At 55.7% G+C, this 27,406-nt stretch overlaps 1 protein-coding gene across 4 annotated transcripts in view; it reads left to right on the top strand.

Annotated features, from left to right (window-relative positions):
- FRMD5 (FERM domain containing 5) overlaps positions 1–27,406 on the top strand; it is a 104,718-nt gene that overhangs the window by 70,521 nt on the left and 6,791 nt on the right. For 3 of the 4 annotated variants that reach the window (XR_012630429.1, XM_074880556.1, XM_074880555.1), the window contains exons 2-11: positions 9,256–9,360; positions 12,632–12,674; positions 12,964–13,042; positions 18,787–18,884; positions 20,444–20,567; positions 21,540–21,627; positions 23,973–24,061; positions 24,624–24,687; positions 25,286–25,377; positions 27,018–27,092. Coding sequence is in view for 3 of the 4 variants with exons in the window: in XM_074880556.1 (XP_074736657.1) it covers positions 9,256–9,360; positions 12,632–12,674; positions 12,964–13,042; positions 18,787–18,884; positions 20,444–20,567; positions 21,540–21,627; positions 23,973–24,061; positions 24,624–24,687; positions 25,286–25,377; positions 27,018–27,092 (857 nt within the window). In the remaining variant the exon portion in view is untranslated. Of the gene's footprint in view, positions 1–9,255; positions 9,361–12,631; positions 12,675–12,963; positions 13,043–18,786; positions 18,885–20,443; positions 20,568–21,539; positions 21,628–23,972; positions 24,062–24,623; positions 24,688–25,285; positions 25,378–27,017; positions 27,093–27,406 lie in introns of those variants that run through there. The other variant, XM_074880557.1, reaches the window with a different exon arrangement.

Here is a 27,406-nt window from a genome sequence, read left to right as displayed (position 1 = left end):
CATGGAGACGGCAGGTTTGGTCGTGGAGATGGCAGCAGTGCTCAGGCTGGTGTGGGAAGCTTAAACTTTGATCTGGCTTAGAGCTTGGTGCCACACGATATACCCAATTAAGAAGCTGAAGTGAAACAAAACCATCATGGCACATGGTAAATGGTTTTAAAAATGTCTGTACAAGCAAGACTTTAGGACAAACCCGGGTCTCATCCTGCAGCACAAAGCCATCCCTTGCTGCAGCAAGCTCATGGCCGTGGAGCGTGGCTGGGGCAGGCGGACGAGCTGTCATGCGCGGCAGGACGGGGAACGCACCTGCCTAAAGTGAGGCACACTATTTTCAGATGAGCTGCTATTTTTAAATATATCTTCTTTTTTTTTACCTTAGAATGACCCTAATTTTGGCTGAGGAGCTTAGAAAAACTAAGAATGCAGGGTTACTTTAATCTTCTTAAAGTTTAACAATCATCTGGGATTCTTCTGTTTGATAGTGCTGGAGGCGCTTATCTCCCTGTGGAAACCTTGTTTCTGTTTTGTGGTACGTCGTACAAAACTCTTTTGCAGTAACGGGTGCCAAATTTCAGCATTCTGCACTTTTCATCTTAGGAAACTTTACAGATGCTGATGCTCGGTGTGACAAGGTGCCCAGGGGCTCCCCTGCACAGGGAACCACGATGCTGGGCTTGGAGCCTCCTCGCTGCCACACTGCAGGTCTAGGGCCAAACTTCCCGGGTGAAATTTGCTGAGCTCTGTTAAGAAGCAGACCCTGCAGTCCTCGGCACAGGGAGGCTCCTGTCACCGAGCTGTGGAATGGGTGCATTTGCCCCTGGAAAATCCCAGCAGGATCTCCCTGCTGCCAGCACAACACCGTCCTTCTGTCCCCCCATAAAAAGCAATCATAAAACTCCCTGGAAGAGCTCGTTCCTGAGACCGCTGCCTAACCCACCTCCTCCCCAAGCAGAGCGCAGTAAATCTCTGTATTAAGCTATTGCTGACACGTTAATGCTCCTCAGGTACCTCGTAAAGATGCTGCAGGGCTGGATGGCTCTGACATGCTCTGGAGAGCAGCAGCACGGGTGGCAATGGATTCCCGGAGCCAGCACCGCTCCTCTCCCCTGTGGCAGCGTCTCCCTCCACAGGGTTTGTCCCTCAGCCAGCTCCTCTCCTCTGTGGGAGCAAGCTCCCCGGTTCGGTCCCAGAGTCCATCCCCAAAACCCCCCCGCTGCCCTAATGAGCTCAGAGGTCCAGCAGGGCTGGGAGTCGGGGTGCTGGGGTGTGCTCGGAGCTCCAGAGATCCCGTTGAGATGGGGAGTGCCATGAGATCTGGTCCCAGTGACATCCCTTGGGACAGTCCCCTTGGGCGAGATCGGGTGCGAGGAAGGATGCAGGGGCTGAGCTGAGGGGGGGTCGGGCCCCCCAACAGCATCACCCCACGCTGCCACACCACCCTGCAGCACAGAAACCATTTGGGTCTGGCTCGTGCTTCGGGGCAATGCACAGCACGACTGCAGGGACCATCACAGAAAAATTCAGGTTTGCAGATTTTCTGCCCGCCTGTGCCGTAATGCAGCCTTCTGCGAGCAGTGACACATCTTCATCTCATTTCACACAGGACTAGGCAAAATTAGGGACTCGTATAAATCAGAACACTTCAGTGCGGTAGGTCACGAGTGACTGCAATCTGCGTTAGCCACCGCAGCCCTGCGCTGGGAGCAGCAGCAGTGCGGCCGTGCTGGCTCCTGGCACAGCCGCTGCACTGCCTCCGCAACCCAGCATCTGCCGGGCTCGCTTCTCACGCTGAAATTCATAATGGTAACGCACCGCCCTGCAGCCCCAGCTGCGTCCGGGCAGTGCTGGGCTTATCTGCGCTTCCTCAAGTACATATAACAGAAGTTTAAGACAGAAAGGTGTTCGTGTTCAGCAGCACTCTGCGTGGAGCGGGTCGGCTTGGCGCGTGGCACTCCTGCGGTCTGCGAGCAGGGATTGCAGTCGGCGCGGCTGGCGACGGTCTCTCCGCTGTACCCAGCAAGGCTGACCTCAAAAACTTGCAAACCTTAAGACAGATATAAGTCTTACTTTATAAGAACATATAAAGATCAAAACATAGAATATTTAAGCTGATGTTATGCAATAGAGCTCTTTTAAATCATGATTGGTAAAGACAGTTCAGATAATTTCCTGAAAGGCATACTCATAATGATTAATTTAGAATTTGCTTAATTCAAGTTAGAGAGATCAAAGAGAAAGCATTTCCCCTGTAATGCCGTTTGCATTTTGACGCTTTCACCATATTCTGTTGGACCGGGGTGGGGGGGGAGATGTCTGATTTGTCTTTCGTTGCGATTTCTCTGTCCTAAAATTGCAGAGGAAAGTGTTACGCAGATGCTGGTGCTAATTTGGGGCATGTGTCGGGGAAGGGAGAAAAGCCTGGAGCAAACCCCTGCAAACCAGCTCTGGGGGGCTGGGGTGGCGACTCGTCCCCTCTGCTCCTCTCTTCTGGCTGGGAAGGGTCAGGCTTTTGCAGCTTCCTCTGGCATTTTCCATGACCGTTGTCTGTAACAGACTTTCCTGAGTGTGAAAGTTCCCTGAGGATGAGCAGGACAGAGCCCTCCTCACTGTAGGGAGATAAACAATGTGGCGGGCTGGGGCGGGGCAGGGTCCCGGGCGGAGCAGCCAGATGTGGCCAGATGTGTGACACACCGCTGGCAGCAGAGGGGAAGGGAGAGCGCACGTGTTGCAGCAGCTGCTTCGGTTCTAACAGCCCTTCAGATCTAATTGGGAATAATTTACATCTTTATTTATGCGACTACAGTTTCTGTCATGTGGTCTGTTGTTTTAACCTCTGTGGCTATGTCAAATGTCCCTTTAGTTCAGCCTGCGGAGTAATCTTTTCTAGGGGAAGAAAATAAAATAAGTATTTATTACTATTTTCTTTATAATGCGGGAGAAGGACTGTTCTTCCTAATGCACGTAACAGCAGATGGGGGAAGGTTATTTCGTGCCTGACAGGCGAGCAAGGCTCAGGAGTTTGTTCTGCTGCTCACGAGATGCTGCTGCAGTTTCTCTCTTCTCAAGCTCCGTGTTGCTGCTTCAGTCTTCATTGAAAAAAATGAATATTATTTAATGAAAGAACAGTAACTTGCTCTAACTCAGGGAAAGGGATTTGGATTCTGGCAGGTTTTGTTATTCCTTTCCATTCAGTGCCCTTGTACCCGAGCCGGGTGCACAGCCTGTACCGGCGGTGGTTGTGTTTGACAGTGACGGATGATACGCGCAGAGACTCAATTAGCCTATTAATAAAGCACAATCTAGGCCACGGTTTTCCAAGTTTGGCACCTAAATCTGTATTCAGGCTCATAACTGAGTGGCCTCGTTTCCCGAGCAGAGACCAGTGGTGCCGGTGAGCACCAGCAGCTCCCCGCTGAGCCGAGCCACAGGCACCTCGCTCCGCGTCCCCGGGCACAATGGCAGTGGAGCGAGGGGCCCAAAGGGACCTGATTTGGGGTGGGAGTGGGTGAGCACCCAGCGGGAGCAGCAGCTGGAGGGGACCTGCTGATTCCCAGCCGCGGTGGATGAATGTCTCTGCAGGAGGGAGCTAGGGGGTACTGCGGGGTGAGGTGGGCATTCAGCCCGGCCGGGGCTGGGGTCCTGGGGACACTTGCCTTGCCAGCCCACAGAGTTGCACTCAAACTTCGTATTTCTGGCCATGCAAAAGGCTGGTGCGATGGCCCTGGGGTCCCCACCGTCCCCCCGCCTCCTGATGCCTCTGCTCTCCCCACTGTGGGACTGGCATCTCCTTCCTCTGCGGGCACCATCTGAGGATGCTTCCCAAGCATGGGACAGCACTGGGGGTGGCCGTGGCTGCGTGGGAGCTGCTGCGTGGGTGCCCATCCTTCACGGCCACAGCACATCGAAGCCTCTCAGGGCTGGTGCCCAGCTTGCCGCTTCTCCAGCGGGTCCCTGGCCAACGGCTGTGGCTACAACAAATGCAGCTGGTGGGGCCGACCAGCACCATTAGCCCAGTGTAGTGAGGGGCCAGCGGGCAGGGCAGGTGGCAGCTGAAATACGAGTTTCAACATCTGAGTATGGAAATGGGAATCTTATTTTTTCCAATGCCAGGTGCATTTGGACATCACAGCAAGGGGGAGCGGTGGGCTTTGCTGTCTGGCCTGGGGAGGGGTGGGGAGATGCCGGAGGGGAGAGCAGGCAGAGACCATTCCTGACGTTTTAGCTCTGTGCTGGCAGAGCATCGTTCCCGCTGGCTGGCAGGACTCGGTGCCTGCGGGGAGTCCTGTTTGTTTATGGTCTCAGCATCTCCCAAGAACTGGGCTGGGTTTGGCAGGGCTGCTGCCTGCTCAGCTCCAGCCCACCTCCCCAGCCGTGCTGTGGCTGCACGACACTTCAGCTGCCTCGCTGCCAGCTCTGCTGGCACCATGCTCAGCACTGTCCTGCTACTTCACCTTCTTTCTTCCTCAAGTCCCCATTTCCACAAGGAGAGCTGCTTAAAAATTCAGTAATAAATTGGGCTCCTCCAGGAGAGTGTGAGGGCAGCTTGCTGTGCCATGCTGGCGGTGGCAGCCTGGCTGGCACGGGGACACTCATCCTCTCAGGTGCCAAACAGCCTCATGGCCCCATGAACGGCACCTGGAGTGCCCAGATGCATTCCCTTGGGGTGGGGGGTGCCCAGTGGTCCCCGACGAGCTGTGGTGCTGGAGCAGGATGCTGGCCCAGGGCTGCTGCATGGGCAGTGTGAGCAGCGGGACTGGTTCTGGTTCTGGTTCTGGTTCTAGGCTGGGCTGGGGCTGGTTCTGGTTCCAGAGCTGAGCAGAGCCCACTCAGCCATGTCAGGGTGCTCTCACAAGGAGCACCCAGCTGCTGCAACTGCATCTCAAAGTCATTGAATCACAGAATTGTTGAATGATTTGGGTTGGAAAGGACCTTAAAATCATCTAGTTCCAAGCCCCCTGCCCTGGGCAGGGACACCTTCCACTAGCCCAGGTTGCCCAAAGCCCCGTCCAACCTGGCCTTGAACCCTTCCAGGGAGGGGGCAGCCACAGCTTCTCTGGGCAACCTGTGCCAGGGCCTCACCACCCTCACAGGGAAGAATTTCTGCTCAAACAAAGCCCTTCTGGAGTCAGTTTTCTCTTGCATGTGCACGCAGCCTGCAGGGATGCAGCTACAAGGCTGTCGGGGGGGTCTGTTTAATCTGCAGAGATGTGATGCTTCTGAGAACCGTGAACGTGCCCGTGTCCCTCGGTGGGGAGAAACGTCTGAATGCCTCCGAGGACTTAGGCTACGGCTCGGTGTCTTTTCACAGTGCGTGTTTTACAGTGCATCAGTCACTGCGTAAAAAGCCGCCCTTGGCTGCATCCCAGACAGATCCCATCAAACATGTTTGCCACAGGCGGCTTTTTAAGATTTCACTTGAGCTTGGCTGATGTCCGAGCGAGTCCCACCCCACTCTCTGAGCAAGGGGTGAAGGAGGAGAGAGCAAGGACGTGCTCCCAGGGCTGTGCAGGTCAGCCCATGCGGGCAGCCTGAGACAGCCCCGGGGTGGGGGGGTTGGGATGCCCGAGGCTGCAGGGATGAACCTCAGAGGCAGCCGGTGGATCCTCTCCGTTGCCTCCGGGTATTTTGGCGAGACCGCCATACTGATGCACCCTGCTGACGCCGCAAGCAGAGCCAGGCTCTGGGAGATGCAGGTGGCAGAGCGAGGGGAGAGCTGGGGTGTGACTGTCATGGCACCAGTGCCAGGGCAGGGTGTTGGGGCACGGTCACCTGCGGGATTTCCAAAGGAGGCTTCACATCAGCGATCGCTTCGAGGCCGTCATCTTTGGAGAGCAGCAGGGCCCTGTGAGCATCCCTGGCCCCTCAGCCAAGCTTCACTGGGCAGCACTGGGGTCTCCCCTCTGCCTGGCGCGGGGCTGTCTGTCCTTCCACTTCCTTCTGTCTGGTCTGGAGCTGGAGCAAGTGCTGCCCACCCCACGTCCCCCCCCAGCCCTTTCCTCCGTGCTGCACGGCCAATTCTCCTGCTGACTTCTGTCTGCGGCTGCCCAGGATGCTCCATCAGGCCGTTGCTGCTGGCCAAGAGCCAGCGCTGCAGCAGCCGGGCAGCAGGACAGGCTCTCCCCCTTTAGCCTTGTGGCCTGTACCGGTGTTTGGCCACTAATCACCAGCTCCACTGCGTAAGCCTGATACATCCAGGCCTTGCTAATGCCTTCCCCGTTGGAGAGGTGATAAAGGACAGGTAGGAGGGGAGCATCCCGCCCCAGAAAGCACCAGAAGTTGGATGATTGCCCAAGAAGCATGAAGTCAGCAAAAATCTGTGGAAACTGGGGGAGAAGTAAATAAAGGCGATGGGGGAAGATTGTGACCACCAACTCAATTCAAGACCAGAAAGCCCCCACCACCTGCAAGGAGCATGTGTGCTAATTTACCCAGCAAGCGAGGCTAACTTAAATATAACTAACCAAGAGCAAATGGAATGGTAATTATGGACCAAGGAATGTGAACTTAGGTTTTTACTAATCATGTAATAGGATAAATAGCCTGTAGCTCCTTTGCATGGCTTTGTGGAATTACCCCCCAGCACCCCTCTTTGCGCAACTGTGGAACAAACTGGTATCTCAGCTGTGTGTGGGAGGTTGGCTGTTGCACGCTGGGTGACGAACCCTGTTTGAGGGACAACATCCCTGCACGGCCTGTCCCCGCGCGGCCACCTGTGACAGCCATTTGCAGCTGGGACCGAGGTGACCGTGTGGCAGCGGCAGCACTGCCCAGGGGTCACCGCGTCAAATTGCCTTGTCACTGCCCCGGTGCCTGCCAGGCTCCAGGACCGAGGGCACATCACTTTAGCAGCTGCATAATTGCAGCCTGAACTTCATAACACTTTAAACGAAGCGCTATTTACGGAAAATGCAGAGACATTTATCATACCGTGCCAAGCCGCAGGAACGGGTTAATGCCAGACCCGTGGGGTTCCCCGATTGCACAGCCTGTGTCTGCCGGGTGATTATTTGATCAGATAATGCTCATGTTAAACGTATTTGTTGGGTAACAGAAACCTGTGTTATCTGAAGGAGGCAGCGTCGGCTGTCAGGAGCGGCTTTTGATCTGCAGAGATGCAGCGCTGTAAAGCAGGTCTTCGATGATGTGCAAGGTAAAGCAGGTCCCTGATCATCTGGAAGGTGAAGCAGGGCCCCCATCGTCTGCAGCGCAGCCGTTCCGGGTCCTCCTGCAAACCCCAGGGCTCGGCCAAGGGCTGCCAGGCTGAGGGGCTGGATCCTGCCAGCAATCCCCATCAGCCTGGGCACCCGGGTGCCGTTTGCTCTGCCATAAAGCAGCAGAGACAGCAGGGGTCAAACAATTTTACTTCTTCTCCCTCCCTGGCCCCAGGCAAGGGGGTTTCCCAGGGCAGCAGAACCTGGTTTAAGCTTTTCAAAAATACATAAAATACTGGTTTTGATCCCAAACCTGACACAGACTGAGAAGACCCCACTCTCAGCAAGTGCTGAGCCTCGGAGGGTGAGACTGCCGCGGAGGAAGGGCTCTGCTCAGCACAGAGCCGCTGCCCTGGGACAGATCCTGTGGCTTCATGAATTATCCAGGTGTATCTGGGTTCTTGTCCATGAGCAAAGTGTTACAGTGGTCGATTATAAATTGGATGGAAATTTTGGAGTAGTTAAATTGCTGTTGTATAAGGGGCTCAATATGCAGCGTTGCAGAGCTGTATGCTCAGTCTGGGTAATAAATCAGCTGTTAAATCAGCTCTCGTGTGGAGGCTCTATGGCCCCTGGGGGTGTGATTCTGGAGAGCAAAGGAAGTGTTGAACCAGAAGACCCTCGTTATAACTCCTTATTCTTCTTGGCTTATTGATGTCAAACCTTTAGCAGGTAGGAAAACCATTTCTGCATAGAGGGGTGATGATATTTTTGACAGAGGGGATGCACAGCCCATCTCCAGCAGTGACCCCCATGGCTGGACAAGCTGTGAGTGGAGTCCCAGAGGACTGTGAGTGGGTGTCGGGCGTCCTGGCACCCCCAGCTCTCGTGGGTGCTGCACTGCCACACCAAATGCAGGGAAGACCGCAGTGCCCTGGGCCCAGCACTGCTGTGGAACAGCTCACAGCACCCCAAATTAAATGCATGCTCCAGTCTTTGCAGCTCTGGAAATTAAATTTTTAATAATTTTGACATGTATCAAATTTTATATCTGTAATACTTTGAAGTTCCCCATTAACGTTCAGTCTAGCACTAGCTGTGAGTTGTACTGGCACGCAGGACTTTGTGAAGCTATAATTCTCACTGCCCAGACGCTCCCGCTCTCTCCAGAGTGAGGGTCTGGCAGCACAGGCTGGTCCTGGGGAAAGTATAAATCTGTGAGGTCCCTCTGCCATGGCCCACAGTGATGCCGCATCCCAGGGACAGGGAAGGGGGAAGGTTTTTTGCTAAAAGCTTAGTAGCAGAAAAGGGCACATAAAAATGTGCTAAAAATAGGGAGGTCAGCCCTGGACTCACGCCATAGTGCCAGACTGGGGAAAGACTGTTTAGGAGAGCCAGAAAAGAGCAGAAGTGATGAGCTGAGAGTGCCCTGTGCTGCATCTATGGTGAGGGAGTCCAACAGTGATCACAGCGCCAGCAAAGCTGCGACCGTGCTGCTCTGCCTGGAAACACGGGCCAGGCAAAGAGACCCCAGAATTCACAGTCCCCCCGCCTAACGCTTCGCTGTGACTCAAGCTGCAGGGTGGTTCCCAGACAGACTCTGACTTGGGTCATGGTTTTCTTTATGCTTTTAGAATACGCTGGGTGTTCCGTGGTGTTCAGGCCGTGTTTGGGGCAGTTGCTGTTCTGCTCTCACCACACTCTCGCTGCGTGCTCCATCCAGGCAGCTTCACCTCCGCAGCACTGCTCAGAGCCGCCTGGACGCAGATTTGTTGTCCAAGCAAATGTGTTTTTTAGCGGATGCTGTGGTCTCCTGCGAGCCCTGGGCAGCCTTGGCATCCCACCTGGGGACGAGTCGGATGGGGATGGGGACAGGGACCAGTGTGCTATGGGATCCTGCTCCCAGCTGCTCTTGGGCTGCCCTCAGGTGGGGTGGGAGATGGTTTCTGAGCTGAAAATACCACTGGAGAAGCACCAGGGAGGTTGATGGCATTTGCACCATCCTCGGTGTCACTACAAGTTTGGGAGCCTTCACCCACCCCGCATGCCCCAGCTCCTCCACCCTCCTCCTGCCACTTTGTCAATGGGTTTCTTTGTCTTGCAGAGAGATGCCAAGGGCCAGTACCTGTTCGACCTTCTCTGCCACCACCTGAACCTGCTGGAGAAGGACTACTTCGGCATTCGATTTGTGGACCCCGACAAGCAAAGGGTGAGAGCCCTTTCTGCCCGGGCTGGGCAACGGGGTTTCTTGCACCTTGGTGGTATCAGACTTGTCCTTGCTGCTGTGGCTGAGAACCAGAGCAGGAGGCAAATGGCTCAATAAAATCCAGTTTAGGCAGTGACGAGGGGCTCTTCCCCTCAGTGCTCACCACCCCTGCTGCTGGGCAAGAGGTGTTATGGTGCCTCAACGGGGTCATTGGTTTGCTCATGGCCCCCTGAGCACCCTGGGGAGACCTTCCTGCCCCTTCCCACCTCCTCTGCCAGAGGCAGGGCTGCATCTCATGCTGCAGCCCCGGGGAGTGGGGGCCAGGGTACACCCTGGCTCTGGCAGCAGCAGCCACTGTGTCCCGGCCCCACTGACGTGTCCTCGGCATCGGTTGGGATGTGTGAGCCAGAGGAACTCACACGGCTCTCAGGTCCCCACGCGCATGGTGGAAGATCTTGTGTTTGCAAAGAGAGAGGATGTGATGCTATGGCAAAGATGCAGAGGGAGATCTGACACTGGGTTTGCAGGACTATTTCTAGCACAGAGTTGCTTTTTAACACCGAGATTAGGCCATGCAACAGCTTTGTGCCAAGAATCCAAACACTTGAGTGTGTTGCCTTGGGCAATGAAACAACATCGGAGTACGTGGAGCCCAGAGTCCCCACGGCAGGACCTGTGCCACCCTCCCAACAAGCTGGATTTCCACGCAGAAGTTGTGTGAGTGAGTCTTGCCCCTTCTTTGGGGTTAACTGTCCACGCTCCTTTTAAAACGTGCAGAACAGAAGCTCTGCACAAACGTGTGTCAAACCGGCATTTCTCTTGCATGATGCCAAGGGATCATTAACTGCCACCCCACTTGTGTCGGCTCTTTGTTTCCCTGCTTTTTGGTGAATCGCCTCTTTAAACGCATGTAGAAACAAAACCCTGTGTATAATGCATTCTTATGCATCCTCTCTGTGAGCACAGCTGGTGGAGAGAGGGTGCTGCCGGAGCCTGCCCTCACCCAGAGCCCCGCACGGCGCTTTGGAGAACCCCTCGGCACAGTCATCGCGTGGAGGAGGTGTATCGGGGGCGGGGGTGGTTTCGGACCATCTTCTCTTGCAGCAATTGCGTGGGCAGATGGGGAACGCAGGGTCTGTGTCTTGACCCAGCTGGCGCAAGGAGAGGATGTTTCTCCAGTGTTGCGTGTGGTGGGTCAGTGCCCAGGGCCGGGTCCTGCTTCTCTTGCGCTCTGGATGCAAAGGCTGAAGTGGCTGCGGCTCCCCGGGAGAGGGGAGAGGGGCGTGGGGCAGAGCTGGCACACTCGGCAATGCCGAGGACGCTCCTTTTACCTGTGCTTTGCTTCTCCTGAGAATAATCTGATTCAGTTCAGGGCACGAGGGCTGAGGCAAGAGCCATCTCTCAGCTTCGAGCAGCATCCCAGGCCGAGACTACTCGGGGCGGGGGAGACCCATCCACATGCGAGCCAGCCCCAGCCCTGCTGCTTGTGGACACTGTGGCTGCCCAAGAGCTGCCAGGGTTTAGCATTTCCTCAGGTGAAAGTGCTGCATTTAAGCCTGCGATGAACTAAGCCAGCGCTTCATTATTTCTGATGCACCAGTCAATGTTCCTTATTGTGAGCTGGGGGTTCCCTTGCTCCTGCGGTGGGTTCTTGGGACTGGGCGGGTGTTTCCCACAAGAACCCTCCGGGATGTCCCTGTCCCAGTGCTGCCATCGGAGCACGAGGACCGCTCGCTGCCAGCGGCTGTCGCATCCCACAGGGCTGCCCCACGTCCCCTGGCTTCCCAAAGCCTCCCCAGCAAGGGGCTGTGTTGACGCAGTCTTCAGTTTGAGGGATCAGACCCCTGGGCACTCCCTGGCCCCCCCTTGGCCCCACCACTGGCACATCTGCATCAGGTGCCCAACACACCCCAGAAATGCCCAAGTGAAACCCGGCCCCGTTTGTGCTGCTGCGTGGCCACTGCTCACTGGTCTTGTCTCAGTGGTGGCCATTAATATTTAGAGTTTTCTCCAGCAATCCTAGTCATGTATGTTTGTAGGTATGTAATCCTGTGTGCTAACTAGCATTTGCTTTAATTATCGACATTTTGCTTCGGTGTTTTGGGGCTCCCTCTTCCCAACACACAGGCAACCGGAGCTGCTTCTTGACTGACAATACTTTGTTTCCTGAATGTGCCTGCCCAAATGCTTGCAAGTCACTGCTGCTATTGCCAAGGCTTTGCTGCAGGCAGAGCTTGACGGTTTGTTTTCAATGGCACAGAGGTGTAATTTCAGAAATACAGGCTCGAGCTGAACCTTCCCAGTGTCACGCTGTAATTCAAGGTCCCGGTTCTGGCTGGGCTTAGCTTGGGCAATTTCACCCAGTCATTGCAGCCAGCACTGCAGAGCCATTGCCCGCCCCAGCACAGCCACAAACACGGGACACAGCCCGAGAGGGTCAGCGGGACACGGGGCAGAGCCCCGGGAGAGCCCCCCGTGCCCCAGAGCCACCAGCCTGTACTCTTGGCGTTTGTACTTTTGCCATACAGGACCTTGATTTAGGTTTGAAAGATCAGATCTCAGGTGACCAGCCCACGCACTTCTCCAGCACCATCCAGCGCACCCGTGCAGCCACATGGCACCAGGGAAAGACGATTTTAACAACCGAGGACCAGATGCCTCGGCACAAAATCATTCACCTCCTTGCCAGGAGGCTCACTGAGCCAGCTGCTGAGCAGAGCCCCGAGAGCGGGAGGCTGCGCAGTCTGAAGGAGGGTGCCTTTGGCGTGTAACGTGGCCAGGTTGTTGTCACTGATAGAAAACTGCACTTGGCGTTGGGAACATTGTGTCCTGTTGAGCGAAGGGAGATGCTTCATGACACACCGCTGCTTCTGCCCATCTGCCCAGCACCTCTCCTGGGGCTGGCACAGGGTCCTTGAGCAAGGCAACCACTCGCCCGGCCTCAGCGGAGCCTGGCTGTGCCACCACCTCGACCCCGTGGCACTGCCAAGAGGGGACACAGAGCACCCAGCTTCCCTTGGGGCCATGCAGAGAAAGGGACATCAAGTGGAGGACGGGGGGGCTCAGGTCCTGCTTGGGCCCTCCCTCAGCTGCCGGCCGGGCCGGGGCTGCATCCCAGCTCCTCTGCCGTGTTGCTCACAGATCTGCCACACCATAGGCTTTTATTTCAAGCAGAGGAGTTTTTTGTTTCTTCAATTTTGCCCTGAAGAGTCAATGCTATTAACTGAAAATATTTGTTACTGAGTTGCTTTAATTTCCTTCTTTTTCCTTTCAGCATTGGCTGGAATTTACCAAGTCGGTTGTGAAGCAGATGAGGGGTGAGTATTGCTGCAAGCGGATCTCCTGGACAGTGTGTGCTCCTTTCGGTTTAGATGTATTTCCATTTTCTCCAGTCCTTCCCCTCTGGGATCCCAGAAAAAGGGCCTTTTTGATTATCCACAAAGCTGTTCTACTGGGTCAAAAGGCTTTGGGGGTAACAGGGGTAGCGGGGAGGGCAGGTAGGACCCCCAGCAATATCCGACCATCTCCTCAAGCAGGGTTATTTGGGGGGAAGAAAGGGACGAACCCCGCCATTTGGTGACCGCGCTGTTGCTGTTCTCGCCGCAGCCCAGCCTCCCTTCACCATGTGCTTCCGCGTGAAGTTTTACCCCACGGACCCTGCTGCTCTGAAGGAGGAGATCACCAGGTAAGGACGGGGCACCCAGCACGGCGGGACCGGCCGGCACGGGGCAGCAGAGGCCTGGCTGAGGCAGGAACACACCCCGCCGAGCTTTGTTTTATGGTCAAGGGAGAGCAACAGCCATTTAGATTTCCAGACAAATCTGAACGTTTCTGGATTGTTCCAGCTGTGGGGGAAAAGTATGGAAATGCCCACCTGTGCTTAGTTCCATGGGGAGCTGCCGCGCCTGGTGCAGAGCACTGGCTGTGGGTTTAAACCCACCAACTCGGTCTGGGGCTGCAGTTGGTTACAAAAACCACATTTCCAGGGCAAAGCACTCAGGGTGCAGCACTGCCCAGGGTAACCTCCATCGCGGCTTCGGTACTGTCCTGCCAATGCAGGACGGCTCCCGGGCCACACCAGGAGCCTGCCCTTCCCTGCAGCTCCACAAAATCTTCCAGCTGGAACCCCCAGTCCCGTCAGTGCGGGAAGGTGGGTTCAAGCAGGAGCAGCAGTTCTGCGAGAGTCTGGTTTCTTCTTCTGCTAATGCTCTCACCACTTCTGAATCAGCTGCCTGAGCACGCCCTTAGCTCAGGGTGTCGTTGTGTGCACTTGCTCATTCAGGAAGGGTTTGAGTGTCTCCAGTTCCCTTGATGTCCCCTGGAAGTAATTAGCCACATCCCTTTTACGTAAGGGGCGTGAATGCTCTGGGAGAAATGCATGATAAACTGCGATGCAGAAACTTGACAGCACTTCTCTCGAGTTTCTATGTTTAGGGGCTCTTCACGCCGCTCTTCCTGCCAGAAGGAAGGATGTGAAGAGCACTTGTGGGAAAATCACAGCAGCTTTGGAAAACAAGTCGTGACTGTGGATCTCCGGGGCACGACAGCCCGGGCCCCCCCACCTGCTATGGTGTGGAGAGTCGGGTCTGCCTGAGGCAGCTGGGCTGGCACCTTCACTAAAGGTTTCTGTGTTTTCCCCCTGGAACCTTTTGCCATTATTGCTGCAAATAATTCTGAGTTGTCTCTATGAGCCTGAGGTTTGTTAGGGAGAAGGTAATAAAAACGGTGTAGGCTGGGTGGAGGCATGCTGGCGGGAACGTGCCAAGGGTGCAGAGCGCTGCCGTGGCGTGGGCACCCCCCTGTCCCCCTGCAGCCCGGGGCCAGGGCAGTCACTGCCCTGCGCGGACTCTGGCATCTCCCCGCTCTGCGGCGGTGCAGGGGAGTGAGAAGGGCGTCAGCCTCACCCGGGGGCTGGCTGGGCAGCACCAGCTTTGCTTTTGGGTTCCCAAATGTGGCCGGTCTCAGGCGTGCGGGCTTCCTTAAGTGCTGAATAAAATTTGCTAGAGATTTTTAAAGGTGCTGCGGGGAATTCTGCGTCATCAGACAAGGCGGGAGTGTGAAAGGCGGCTTGTCAGCGTGCCCTGGGACCGGGAGCAGGCTCAGCCTCAAGGATGTGACTAGAAGAGAGGTGGCACAGATGAACCTCAGTAACTCAGCGGTGTCCCCTGGGTCTGTCCTGCTCTTGTCCTCGGCACGTGTCAGTGGTGTCACCGGCGGGGCTGCAAGGTCCCTTGCCAGACCTGTGCCCAGGACAGGGCTTGGGATTTGCCATCAGGGTGCTTTGGCTGATCGGGGGACTGTCACCTTTTGGGCAGCAGCTCCCACTCACCAGGGTCCTCCTCCGATGCCACGCGGAGACGAGGAACAGCTGGACCACTCTGCTCCTCCAGCTCCAGGGATGGAGGCAGCCCGGCTGCCACTGGGCTCGCACAGTGCCAGGTCTGTGCCTACCCCCAGACAGCTTCAGTTCCCCTTTATTCTCTGTTGTATTGTGGGGAAAAGTTGCTTCTTAAAGGCATCCAAAAATTTACAGTAAAAACCAGAGAGAACCTAATTATGAGTAAGGGGCTGGTGACCTTCCTTCGATGCTAAAGCACCCCAGCCCAGCTCCCGCCAGGTGAAGGTGGTGGGTTTTGGCATGTGGGGCTGAGCTGCTCCGCAGACCTCTCCCTGCCTTTTACTGCTCTGGAGCATCCAAGAGCTCTGCCTGGGGAGAACTCGGAGCGGGAGGGCAGAAGGGCCCTGGCCGGGCACTGGGTCGGCGTCAGTAGCGTCCGCTGCTCCGCTCTGCCGGGCTGCATTTTGCCAGCCTGATTTTCAGAATATTTAGCTTCAAAGCAGGAGCCTGTTTGTACCGTAGAAAGTCAGTTGGCTCAGTCCTGGCACGTGGGCATCTGCAGACTGCTAAGAAAAGTATCGAATTGATTCAAAGGATTCAAAAGTGTTTTGGGGCAAAAAGTGCTGGCTGCTGACCCCCTGGAGCCAGGCCACTGTGGCAGGAGCGGCTGATTCTCACAAGCTCTAGGAGGGAAATGTTTCACTTTTCTTCTGCTTTTAGTCATTTGCATGTGTCCAAATGTGAAGTCCAGGCCAGGGAAGGCCAGGATCTGGAGAAGTGACGTGAAGAAATGGCTGCAGAAATGCTTTTTCTGACTATGGCCTGGCTCGAGGTTTGGGGTGTGGAAGGGCCCAGAACTTGTAGGGTCCCATTTGCCAAAACACGGGTGAAGGCTCCAGACAAAGCCAGTGAGCTGCATCAGTGAACAAAGGGTTTGGACATGGGGAAAAAACATTATTATTTGTGTCTGCATCTGCAGTGCTCCCCTCTTCCTACCTCAGCTTTTATCTGTGACGTACCTTAGTCTAAGGCAGGAGGTCACTCGTCCTGCAGAAGGAAGGCCCCCGCTAACCTGTAAAATCAGGGACAAAAGTAGCACAGCATCTCCTGATACCTTCAGAGGAGGCTGTAAATGTCATGTTGCACTGCTGCAAATTGCCCAACCCCCAACATCTTGGCCCCAAATACCCTCAAATGGTGGCAAATAGCCCTTGTCACTCACTCGGAGAGGCTCAGCCTCAGCTGCCTGAAGCCGAGCAGCCCCCGATCCCTTCGTGCAGCCCCCAGTCCCTCCGTGCCGCCCCCGATCCCTCTGCACATCCCAGCCCCGGCCGCCGTTCCTCCAGCTGCCTGGGGGACGGTGCTCTGTTGCCGTTCCGTATTCCCGATGGATAACTGGGGTCCTTGCTCAGTTTGTGGAGAATTAAGCAGGCTTACTGATAGAGCTAAATATATTCAAGGATTTAATTCTTGGGATTTTCAGTCTATTTCTGCAGGCAGCAAATGAGAAAGGATGTCTGGGCTTCTGCAGCCTGTCATGCAGCGTGTTTGGAATACACCTGGGCTCAGCTTTTTACATCAGTTTTGCATTAGTAAACTCTGTTTTTTTGTTGGACAGATCAGTTAGAACAAGTAGAGGATGATGAGGTGTTTCAAAAACTCTTTCGGAGTTTGGTTTCCTCATGATAATGTACAAAATTAATGGAATCTTTGCTCATGTTTCACAGAAGGACCCAAAACTAAAAAAACCCTTCAGATGTTGTTTGGAAGCCTGAGAAAGTCTCTGTTCTTCGGGCCTGAGCTCAGACAGGGATGCAGATGAGGAGCAAAGCATTTGTAAACAGCCCTGGGTGCGTTTGATGGGCCTGTTTACAAGTGTCTTCATGCTCAGAATGCCAGGCTTTCTGCTGCGGCCAGGGCATGCGCTGTAATCAGCTTTCTGGGGTGGGATTGATCTGTTTTTTCCTACAGGCGCATTTTAAGGGACCCAAAGAAGTGCCCGGGAGTAGTTTCACACGGATACCTCTCCTTGTTTTGCTTGGGGCATTTATTTACTTTGCAGTTTTTACATTTACTCCCAGAAACTGCCACCCCGCGCAGCCATCAGACCTTCATTTAAATGTGAAATGGCGAAAGACAGTCTCTGAGCAACGGCTATTTATGTGGGCATTAAGCTGCACATACAGTATGTTAATTGTATTTCTTTCTTTTAATCACAGCTTAGCAAACATCTGCAGTTGTCAAGCGCAGTAAGGAGAATTGAAATGCGGGTCAGGTATTTACCCTTGCGAGGGTGGGAGCTGGACCCAGAGAGCATCGGGGATGGAGCTGGGTCAAGCTCAGAATATTTCCCATCTTTAATGTCCTTTCCCAAGGCAGCTTCATCCCACAGCCCAGCTTTCCCGGGGATATTTCCAAGGCATAAGCGAGGCTTTGGAAAACCTCCTCGGCACCTGAATGTTTGTGTTTGTAAAACCAGCCCAGAGCTACAGACTTTCCTTGCCTACAGGGAGCAGGGGACTGGGGGGATTGGCAGGGCTAAACCCATTTGATTATGCATTTTTGGTGGTCTGTGCTAGGTGCTGGGACAGGGCCAGCCGAGCCGGGGGTCTCGCTCCAGGCTGGCGTGCTCGGGCAGCAGCAGGTTTGGCACCGGAGCGCTGGAAGCCCTGGCCACCACCCGTGGAGCCCATGGTACTCTGGGGGCAGTGGTGGGACTGGGAGCAGAAAACCGTGTTCTCCTTCCCGCGAGTAAAGCCTGAGCCCAGCTTTAGGCCTGCAGCCCCCTCCGACCCCTTCTGTGCCCTGTGGCTGAGGGGAGTGTGGAGCTCGGCAGCCCAGAGGGTCAGGCTGCCAGCCCAGGGCTGGCTCCAGGTCCGACCGTCCCCCACGGGTCCCCAGCGGGTCCTCCACGACGCCAGGACGAACCCCCGTGGGGGTGGGCTGCCCCTGCTTGCTGCCCTTTAAGGTGTGCCTGCAACTACAGCTGAAACCTGTGCTTAAAATTCGCTTTCCCCTGGACCGAGTACACATTAATATCTGGATTTCTCTTTAATACATTTTATCTGTGAAAATTAGTGGTTTATCTCATCATAAATACGGATTTGAGAAATGAAGCATGACTGAGATATTGCAGAGTGCAAGTTTGATTATTTAAACACATTTCTGAGCACTCCAATTTCCATTCTGCTCCTTCACTCTGTGACTTACATTTTACCATCAAAAGGTTTTCCCAAGCACATTGCCACATGACTCAGCCCAAACTGTTACTTAGGCTGAAATTTATTCAAATGTGTAATTTTTCAACATAGTTTATCTTTTCACTGGGCTTTGGTGCACGGAGATAGAGATGGGCGAACGCAAGAGGTAGCTCGCTCTAGCTGATGTAGTGGAGGAGGGAAGCGGGTGTGTACGCAGAGACCTGGAAGATACAGAAAGTTGGGGAAGGAGAAAAATCACATTATGGGGAAGCTGAGCAGCCGGCAAGGATGCAGGGCTGGGAAACGCAGCAGCTGCCAGTGGGCTCAGGACCACGAGACCCCCTCACAGAGCATCCGTGGGCACCTTGGCCCTCCACGACCTTGTGATGGTCCAAAACAGGGAGAATGATTGCCCAAAACAGGGTGAAGCATTGCAAGGGACACCAGGGTCTGGCAGGCAGAAGGGACCAGCACCTCCTCGTCCATGAGCTTCCTCCTTTCCCTGTTTTCCCTGGTGGGACCGTGCATCCGAGTATCTCTGTGCCCAGGGGAGCTCTTTGTCTCTGCCGAGCGGCCGTGCAGGTGGGAGCTGGGTCGGTGGAGCCCTCCATCAGCCCTCAGGTCGGGTGCCAACCCTGGAGCGGGTGCCGTGTCCCGGTGGGCTGGAGCAGGGCCGGGACTCATAGATCTGAGCCCCAGGACCGGCCCTGACCCGGGGAGCTGCCCAGTGATTAGCACTTGTTCGCTCATAGCAAGCGTAATGTCTGGTAAATGGGCTGCTGGGAGAGAAATGTTAGTGCAAGTGTCTCATGGCAGATATTCCACATCTAAATTGCCTGTTTAGGTAATTTAAACTTTGCTTAATAAATGGACTATCTCTTCTGTCCTCAGGTATTTAGTCTTCCTGCAGATCAAAAGGGATCTCTACCACGGCCGTCTCCTCTGCAAGACTTCGGATGCTGCTTTGTTGGCTGCCTATATCCTTCAAGGTAATGCTTTTTGACAAGATAAATTTGCTTTTCATGCTAAGTACCGATTACATTATTTCACTTACAACAGATCACTGCACCTGGAATACAAATGTCATCCCGCCAGTGCAGGGCTTGCGCTGCGAGGCCGAGCTTGTGCCACCCAGCGCTGGGCTAGAGGGGGGTGAGGACTGATGGTGGGGTCTCACCCGCAGCAGACACACCGCGCTGCCATTTGCTTCCAGCAAGCTGCAGAGGCACTGGTGGAGTTTGGAGCAGGAGGTGGGAAAAACCTCAGAAACCCCCTTGCCCTGATCTGCCCTCCTGCCTGCTTTCCTGCCTGCGTGGCTCTGCCTGCTCTTGCCTCCGCTACCCCTGGCACCAACAGCATGGAGGTGGCCAGCATCTGCTCGGTGTGGGGGGACATGCAGGCGCTCAGCAAGGGCCGTCAGGGTGTTTGGAAGAGCTGGGAGGTGCTGGCATGGAGGGAAAGCACGTTGACGTGCTGTCAGCACCGCGGTGCCGAGCGAGCAAGTGGGGTCCCCCACCCAAGGGTGCTGGGCTTAGCGCGATGCTGGGGCCCCTCTCTGCCATGGGATGAGCTGAGGAGATGCACCCCAGCAACCAAAAAAGTCAAATTTCAGCTCCAAAGCATTTTTGAGTTATTTCACAGTGCTGGTGTGTTTCCCCCCCTTTTTGTGTTTTAAGCAGGAATCATAAAAATTAATGTAACGTCTTCATTTCGCATAGGACCTGAGGGTGGAGGGAATTAAATCAGAGCAAGGTCCTTTCATCCCCCGTGGTGGTCGGCTGCCGGATTCCTGTAAATCCCGGCAGGAGACACCCCCTACAGAGCCCTGCGACAGTGAGATGCCAGCGGCGATGCGATCGCTGCCGGCTCCCGCGGGGTGCGGGGAGGGGGAGCGGAGCTGTGTCAGCCCGCGCTGAAGACAGAGCAGGGCTCAGCTCAGAAATCAGCGTCTTGGGCGTTTCTGCACCCTGGTCTCGGGGTCGGGGCCACGGGGACTGTCCGAAGGACAGACCTGCCGTTGCTGCGCTTGCAGCTTGCCCAGGCTTGAAGCAGTTTTTCCAGGCGGGGATCAATCCCTGCCCGCCGCCGCTGCAGGCAGCCCCCCCGCCCCACTGCCTGGGAGGAAAAGAGGGGAAGGAGCTTCTCTCAATGTCACTTTACAGATTTCCAACTAATTATATTTTTTCAAGGTGCAGTTGCGAGCAGAATTCACTCACCACCCTGTTCCCAGCTGGGATCGGGGTGGGGGCCGGGGGTGCCCCCGGGGGTGCTCAGGGCTGATCACCCCAGGGCTGCCACTGACGGACCCAGCGCAGCTCCCGGGAGGTTCGTCGCAAATAGGTTGAGGAATTAATAAATTTGGGACAGCGAGCACCTGCTGCCAGGTGACTCCCAAGCAAACAGTGAAATTAATTGGATGCAGCTAATGATCCCTCCCGCTGGGAAGTGCGCTGGGCTGGAGCAGCGTCCCCGGGATACTGCCGGGATGGGGACACACACCGCGGTCTGGGTTGTGCTGCTGTTCCTGACGGGTTCTGTCTCCCCCCAGCTGAGATTGGGGATTACGACCCAGGGAAGCACCCGGAAGGCTACAGCTCCAAGTTCCAGTTCTTCCCCAAACACTCGGAGAAGCTGGAGAGGAAAATTGCGGAGATTCACAAGTCAGAGCTGAGGTATGGCCGGGTGGCTTTGCTGAGCGGGAGCATCAGCTGCTGGAGGGATTACTGATGCTCGGCTGATTTTTATCCCTGTTTGGGATTTTCAGTCGTACCATGGGATGAGCACTCACGGCTCTTGTGTGTCAGATCCTGCTGAGAGCCAGCGGTGCTCCTGGCAGCGTTGGTAACAGCAAAAACGCAGAGCAGAGCTTTAGGAAAGCAGGTCGTTGGTGGCGTAGAGGCATCACAACAAATCACCCTGCAAGAGGAGCTGCCATGTCCCGCCAAACCTCTGCTCGCTGAAAGGAAAACGTCATCAAGCGGCCAAGGACAAGCCGCGGAGAGCGCAGACAAATAAAAAAATACACCAGCAATGCGGCAAAATCAGTCCCAGTCCCTCCTGCCCCAGGGAGGGCCGAGGGGTTTCTCCTGCTCCTTGCTGTTGGCTCAGCCAGCACAACTGGGGGGGGTCTCTGGTCTTCCTGGCGGGATGGGGACCCCCTGTTCCCCCCTTCTGCCATCTTCCCTCCTGCCTTCACCCCGCTCTGGGGACACGAGGTGTGAGAGACCATCAGCAAAGCCCCAACTGGACGGCCAGTGGGGTTTTAACCTCCCAGGAACCCAGCCGAGCCATGCCCTCACGTGCTGGGGGCTGCTGCCTTCTGCCTGGCAAACTCACCTTTCCTCCCCCCCAGAAGAAACACCTGCGCTGCCTCTAGGAAATTCAGCCCTCAATTTTGCAGATGCTCCTGAATTTTGGTCCTTCCTAATGCTTCTGGTTCGGCGTATCTCCCGCTAGGTCAGGCTGGCAGGGGAAGGAAGGCTGCATTTCAGTGCAGGTCTCCCGCTGCAGGTTGATTGCACTGGCAACTGTAAGGGGAACAGGCCACGACTGAACCCTCTTGTCATTAACAGAAACCCTGTAGCCAAGGGCTGACTTTCACCTTCGCGTCTTCCATGGAATATTCTTTTTTCTCCCTCCTGTAGTGGGCAGACACCAGCTACTTCAGAGCTGAATTTCCTCAGGAAAGCCCAGACTCTGGAGACCTACGGGGTTGACCCACACCCTTGCAAGGTAAAACAGTTTTTGTAACACTATTCCTTGTGTTGTATTTCCCGCTCCAGCCGGTAACAAGCCGCAGAGGTGCCAGTGGCTGGTCCTGAGCATGGCTGTTTGCCACCCGCAGTGGGTTTTGGCGCTGGCAGAGCCGTGGTGGGTGGGATGTGCTGGAGCCATCAGCCCTCTCCAGCCTCAAAACCCAGCCCCAGGCGAGCGTGTGTGCACCGAGGGGAGCACCGAAATCCTTCCCCAGGGCATTTAGGGAAGCTGTCAGAAAGCATTTTCACATGCAGACAGCTATAAAAGACAGTGGCCGATCCTCTTCTACTAAAGCCTGTAATTTGGAGGCAGTAACAAGGTCAGTAATGTGTCTGAGAAACCAGCAAGCATTCATCTGCCACAGACAGTCTATCACTCTGCTCTTCCCGGGCCAGTAATCCAGTTTTCTGTTTGAAATGCTTTTTATTGACTGTAGATGTCATTGCGTGTGGTTCTCTCTGGTCCCTTATAATCCCATCACATGCAGATGGATGCGGGATGCAACGCAAAAGGAGAATTTTACTCTAAGGGCAGTGCCTGCTCTGTGGTCCCCTGGGGCTTTTAACCAAATTATGCCACATAAATACACAATTGTGGTAAATGCACTTGGCCTGGGCAGGTTGGGTCCCATTTACTGGTGGTCTGCGATTGCCGAAGTGGTTGCCAGGCGGGAGGTGCCGGCTGGATTGGGCCGTGCTGCCCTGGGAGTGATGCGGGGCGGGGGGGGGGGTGTCTGCGCTTTGCTCTTATTTCCCCGTAGGGTCCTGTGCCCCATTTAGCATCCCCAGCCCCCGTTGAGCCTCCACAGCCCCAGCTCCCCATCCTCACCCCCAGCATCTTTCCTGGGGGTACACGGCTCCCCAGCTACCCCCCTCTGCCCTGACCAGGGGGAGCTCGGCCCCACTCCTCCCCTCCCAAAGCAGCAACCCCAGACCCCTGTGGGTTCCAGCCCAACACCCTGTTAATCTCTGAGCTCCCCATTAATCTCCAAGCTCCCCGTTAATCTCCAAGCTCCCTGCTTGCTGCCCGCAGCTGCAGCACCAGCCCCAGCCAGGGCCGAGCTGAGTGGGGGGTGTGCGGGGGTGAGGGGGTCCGCACCCACCGGGAGGGCATGTCCCTCTGCTGAGACCCCACTTCTCCCTTTCCCGAAGGTTTTCCCAGATTTGAGAAAGAGCCAAAGCGCTTTGGGCAGCCCAGGGCCGGAGCTGCAGGAGCTGCTGCCGGGCCAGTGCGTTCCCTGTGGGCGGGTTTCTGTGAAGGTGCACAGAAATCTTCCTTATTCTGCAAGACAAAGCTGCTGCGTCGCGGACTTGATGAGTTTGGGGAGTTACATCTTGCCTTGTGCCGGGTACTGGGTTGAGGTTCAGGGCTCTTTGCTCTTATCATAACGCTGCCTCCCTGCCGTCCCTGCACCGTGTCAGCAGAGTAACTGAGATCCAGCGTCCAGGGGCGGGAAGCAGACAGCAGAGAAGTTGGCTCACCTCTTGATTAAACCAGGGAAAGACACAACTGGGGGCAGAGCAGGGCTGTACCCCCAAGCTGGGGAGATCTTGGGCACAGGGCATCTCATGCTTTCCCCTGAACAAACATCACAGACACTAAACAGGCATCACTCTTCTGCAACTGCCCCTGTGAAATTCCTTGCCTGCTTTTCCTGCCCTGTGCAACCAGAAATCCGGAGCCTGGCACACACCTTCGTTCCAGCTCAGCATTGTTCAAAACCCACCTGAATGTCTCCTGGCCAAATAAAAGTCACAGCAAATCTAACAATTACTGAGTGGCCACGACTGCTTCATAATACTTTTAAAATTCAGCGTATATCTGTTTTTTGCTGCACACCAGTGAAGTTAATGATTGTTTCCCCAGAGTCTAGACGTTATGATTAAGTTAAACTGCTGCCTTGCTCCATACATGACACTAATTACTGGTTTTAAACTGCCTCGATGCCGCCCAGCTGCACTGGCTGTGCAGGGCTCGGAGGGAGTCAAGTGTAACTGGGTTTTTACCATTTTCTGGTTTAATTACTAGTAAAAGGGCTGGTGGGGCACTGCCTCCACTGTTTATTCATCGGGGACAGCTGGGGCTGGGACTGGGACCGGGATTGTGGTTTCTCCTTGGCAGTGCCGCTGGAGCAGCTCCCCGTCGCTCGGCTGCGGGTGTTGCTGCCAGGCTCGGGGGGGAACCTGCTGGGAGCATCCCGCGGGCAGAGCCGGTGCGGGGGATCCCCCAGGGCCAGCACCTTCGGGCCTGTGGGTCGCTGCTGGGCTACAAGCTTTGCTGGCTTGGCAACATGTTGATGAAATGTTGCCATTGTCTTCCAGGATGTGTCAGGGAACGCGGCATTCTTGGCCTTCACTCCCTTCGGTTTTGTTGTTCTGCAGGGAAACAAGAGAGTTCACTTCATCAAATGGTGAGTTCCCACCGCGGCATCACCCACGGTGCCCTGCTCGTTTGGGGCCGCACCCTCAGCTCGCTCCCGCTCGCTTGGGCCCATCACAGGTGCCACGAGTGCCCTCTGTCACCTCAGGGTGTTCATGGGATGCTCGCGTGGTCAGGGTGATCCCAGCGCTGGCTGCCTTCCCCGGGCGATGTGCCCATTACGGGACGGCAGTAAGTGCACCCAGTGCCCACGCCTGCGCCCCCCAAAAGCCCCCCAAAAGCCTCCCCAGCCCCTCTGAACCTGGTCGCGTTATTCCTTGGTCTTTGCTGCACCTCAGAGTTGGGGCAGCATGTCCCTCATTGCCACCTGGCCGGTGCCTGTGTGACGGGGTCCCAACGCCTCCGGGACGCCCCGCTGACCCTCAGCTTCACCCTAGGGCACCCCGCTTTCCATCTGCTAGTTTCTGAGCCTCGTGGCACCCCCCAGGGATGGCAAACAAGAGCTTAAGGCGGCCCCAAATCATCAGTGAGTGCTTGGCCGGGCTGCGGTGGGCTCTGCACAGCCACCCACCTGCCTGTCCGTGTCCTTTCAGGAACGAGGTGACCAAAATGAAATTCGAAGGGAAGACTTTCTATTTATACGTTAGCCAGAAAGAGGTGAGTGCTTTCCCTTCCCATGGGGCTTCCTGAGCGCAGCCGCGGTCGTTACTTCAGCAGGTTCTCCGTGAGCTTGGCAGGCAGCTGCCTGTGGTGCAGGGACATGGGCACGGTGACAGGGGCTGCAGCTTGGTGGCAGCACCGGCGTCACCTCCCTGCTCCTGCTGGCACCTTGCTGTGGGCGTTAGAGACTGCAGATGCTGGGTTAGCGCCGGGCAGCGCCGTGCTGAAGGCTCTGCCCACCACCGCCACGTGCTGCCTTTGGGGTTATTGTGGTGACTTGTCACCACTGTCCTGCTCGGTCAGCTCCAATTAACAAAATCATCCTAAAAACCTCAGGCTGAATCGGCTCCCACACAGACCAGCAGCTTGACTTGTTGAAAAACATGTTTGTGGATATTTAAAAAGGCCGGTAAAGCGGAGGAAGTGGGTGGCAGGTCCCTGGCTGCCCATCCGTCGCAGCGTGTTGGCTGATGCTCCAACCTCTCCCTGTGTCCTGAGCGGCTCTGGAGCAGGATCTGCCCATGTCGGCGCTGCTCTGCCTCTGGGTGGGCACCGCTTCCTTCTTCCCTGCCAACTCCTTGTCCTTCTCCTTTAGGAAAAGAAAATTGTTCTTACGTATTTTGCCCCGACACCAGAAGCCTGCAAGCACCTCTGGAAGTGTGGGATAGAAAACCAGGCTTTCTACAAGTGAGTGCTGGGCCCTGCGGGCACATGTGGGGGGGTGGTCGGCATCTCCCTGCAGGTCGGCACTGCCCCGCACAGCACCCACCCGATGGCTCCAGCCAGGTACCGGGGCCCGGGCACAGGCTGTCACCAGCCGCCTGGCACCCCTGTCCCGGTGGACCTGGCAAAGTCACCAGCCACCAAAATCAACGAGCTTTGTCCCTCCCGCTGCCCACCACTGGGCTCATACCTCCACAGCAAACCTTTAATCAAGAGATTAAAACTAATTGGAGATTCAGCCTTTAATGCCCAGCAACTGGCACACGTCCCATCTGCAACGTGTTTTAGCATTTTCCCAGTTAATGGCAGCTTGCTCAGAGCTGGGTGCTCAGGTGCTGCAAGCGCGGAGCATGGCCGGTGCCGGAGGCAGCAAGGACGGACACCAGCAAAACTCAGGGGATGTTTTCTGACCTAATATTCGAAGGTGGATTTTCAAAATGGCTTCGGAGGCTCTGTTTGAGCTGAATCCGGCACGAAAATCCCCACTGAAGCCAAGCGAGTGCCCTGGGTGCTTTAGAAAAGCCTGCCTTTTGCTGGGGGAGGCTCAAAAACTTTCAGAAATAATCTGCTTCTAAGCTCTTTGGGAACAAGTTAATTATTCATGGGAAATATTCAAGGGACCAGGGAGGTGACGAGCAGTCTGGGCTGCAGCCACAAGCCAGGGCGGTTGGGGACGGTGGCTCGAGGGACCATCCCCACCTGCTGCCCAGCTTTGGGGGCGTCTCTGGGCTGGGGTCTCACCTGGGGAGGAGGGGAAGGTGTTGTCCCTCCCCAGGAGCTCTGGGCTCCCTCGTTTGCAGCTTTTCTGCCCCTGGTTTGGTGAACTGAGCTGTCAGCCAGAAAGGGAGAGGTCACGGGCTGGACTGTGCCAAAAGACAGGGAGGAGCCAGGTGGAACGGTTTGGTTTTACCATCCTGCTCATGTTGTACTTAAAAATAGACTGCTTCGTGCTTTGTAATGAGTTTTATTTTAATCAGCAAGATGCGAGAGAAAGCGTGTGATGTATTCTCTTTGGGAATACTGCAATCAGCAGCTGCAATCAGCAGGTTTCATTTCTCATTATATGAACATGAAATGAAATTGCAATATTGCTTTACAAATCTTTGAAGGATTAATCATGTCAGTAAATTACCGCGGCATTATGGAGTGGACCGTGGTCTGGGCCGAGGGGCTGCTGTGCTCCTCCATGGGCTCGGGAGATGGGATTGTCCCTGCCGGCGGCTCTCCCCACGGCTGGCCGGTCCCTGCACCCCTGCCACGGTCACGGCACCCCCGGAGAGTTCAGCCCGTGGGTGCTCGCTGGGGGACCCAGGGGAGCTGCAGCCCCCCTCCAGCCACGGGTCTGTGCTACCCCACCGTGGCCAGTGGCTCCTTTTGTCCCCGGTGGCGTTTGGCATCTCCCAGGTTTCGCTTTTCTCGCTGCCGTGTGCTGGCGGCGCGCAGCTCCCGCCCCAATGCCGGGGGTTGGTCTGTTGGGGATGATGCCGGTGCGAAAACCACGCGAAGGCTTTGCTGTGAAGCGGTGCCGGGGCCGTGCCCTGCCCGGGCGCTCAGCACCGGGCCGGCGGCGCAGGATGCTCACGCGGCTCTTGGTGCCATCGCAGGTTGGAGAAGTCAAGCCAGGTCCGGACTGTGTCCAGCAGCAACTTGTTCTTCAAGGGAAGCCGGTTCCGATACAGGTAAATAATGACAGTAAGTAGCAGCTACTGGGTGTATTTGGGGCTGCTCCTTCGGGTGCGCTGCAGGGAGCAGCTTGGGGCTGTGGAGGCCCGAGGATTTTCTGAGGGTCCTCCTCTCACCCCAGGCCCTCCTGGTGCAGCACGGCCATCGCCGCTCCCTTCCCTGTTTCACAGCCGAGACCCCGCCTCCCCAGCCCCAGAACTGCAGATTTTTGGAGGGACGGGCGTGGAGGAGGGCAGAGGATGGGGTGGGGCTTTGAGGTTTGGTTTTTGAGAACAACAAGGAGTGAAACGAATCGCCGCAATTCCTAAAT

This window comes from Strix uralensis, chromosome 11 (genome assembly GCF_047716275.1).
Source record: "Strix uralensis isolate ZFMK-TIS-50842 chromosome 11, bStrUra1, whole genome shotgun sequence".
In the NCBI taxonomy this organism is placed as follows: Eukaryota; Metazoa; Chordata; class Aves; order Strigiformes; family Strigidae; genus Strix; species Strix uralensis.
This window is presented reverse-complemented; position numbering and strand designations above follow the sequence as displayed.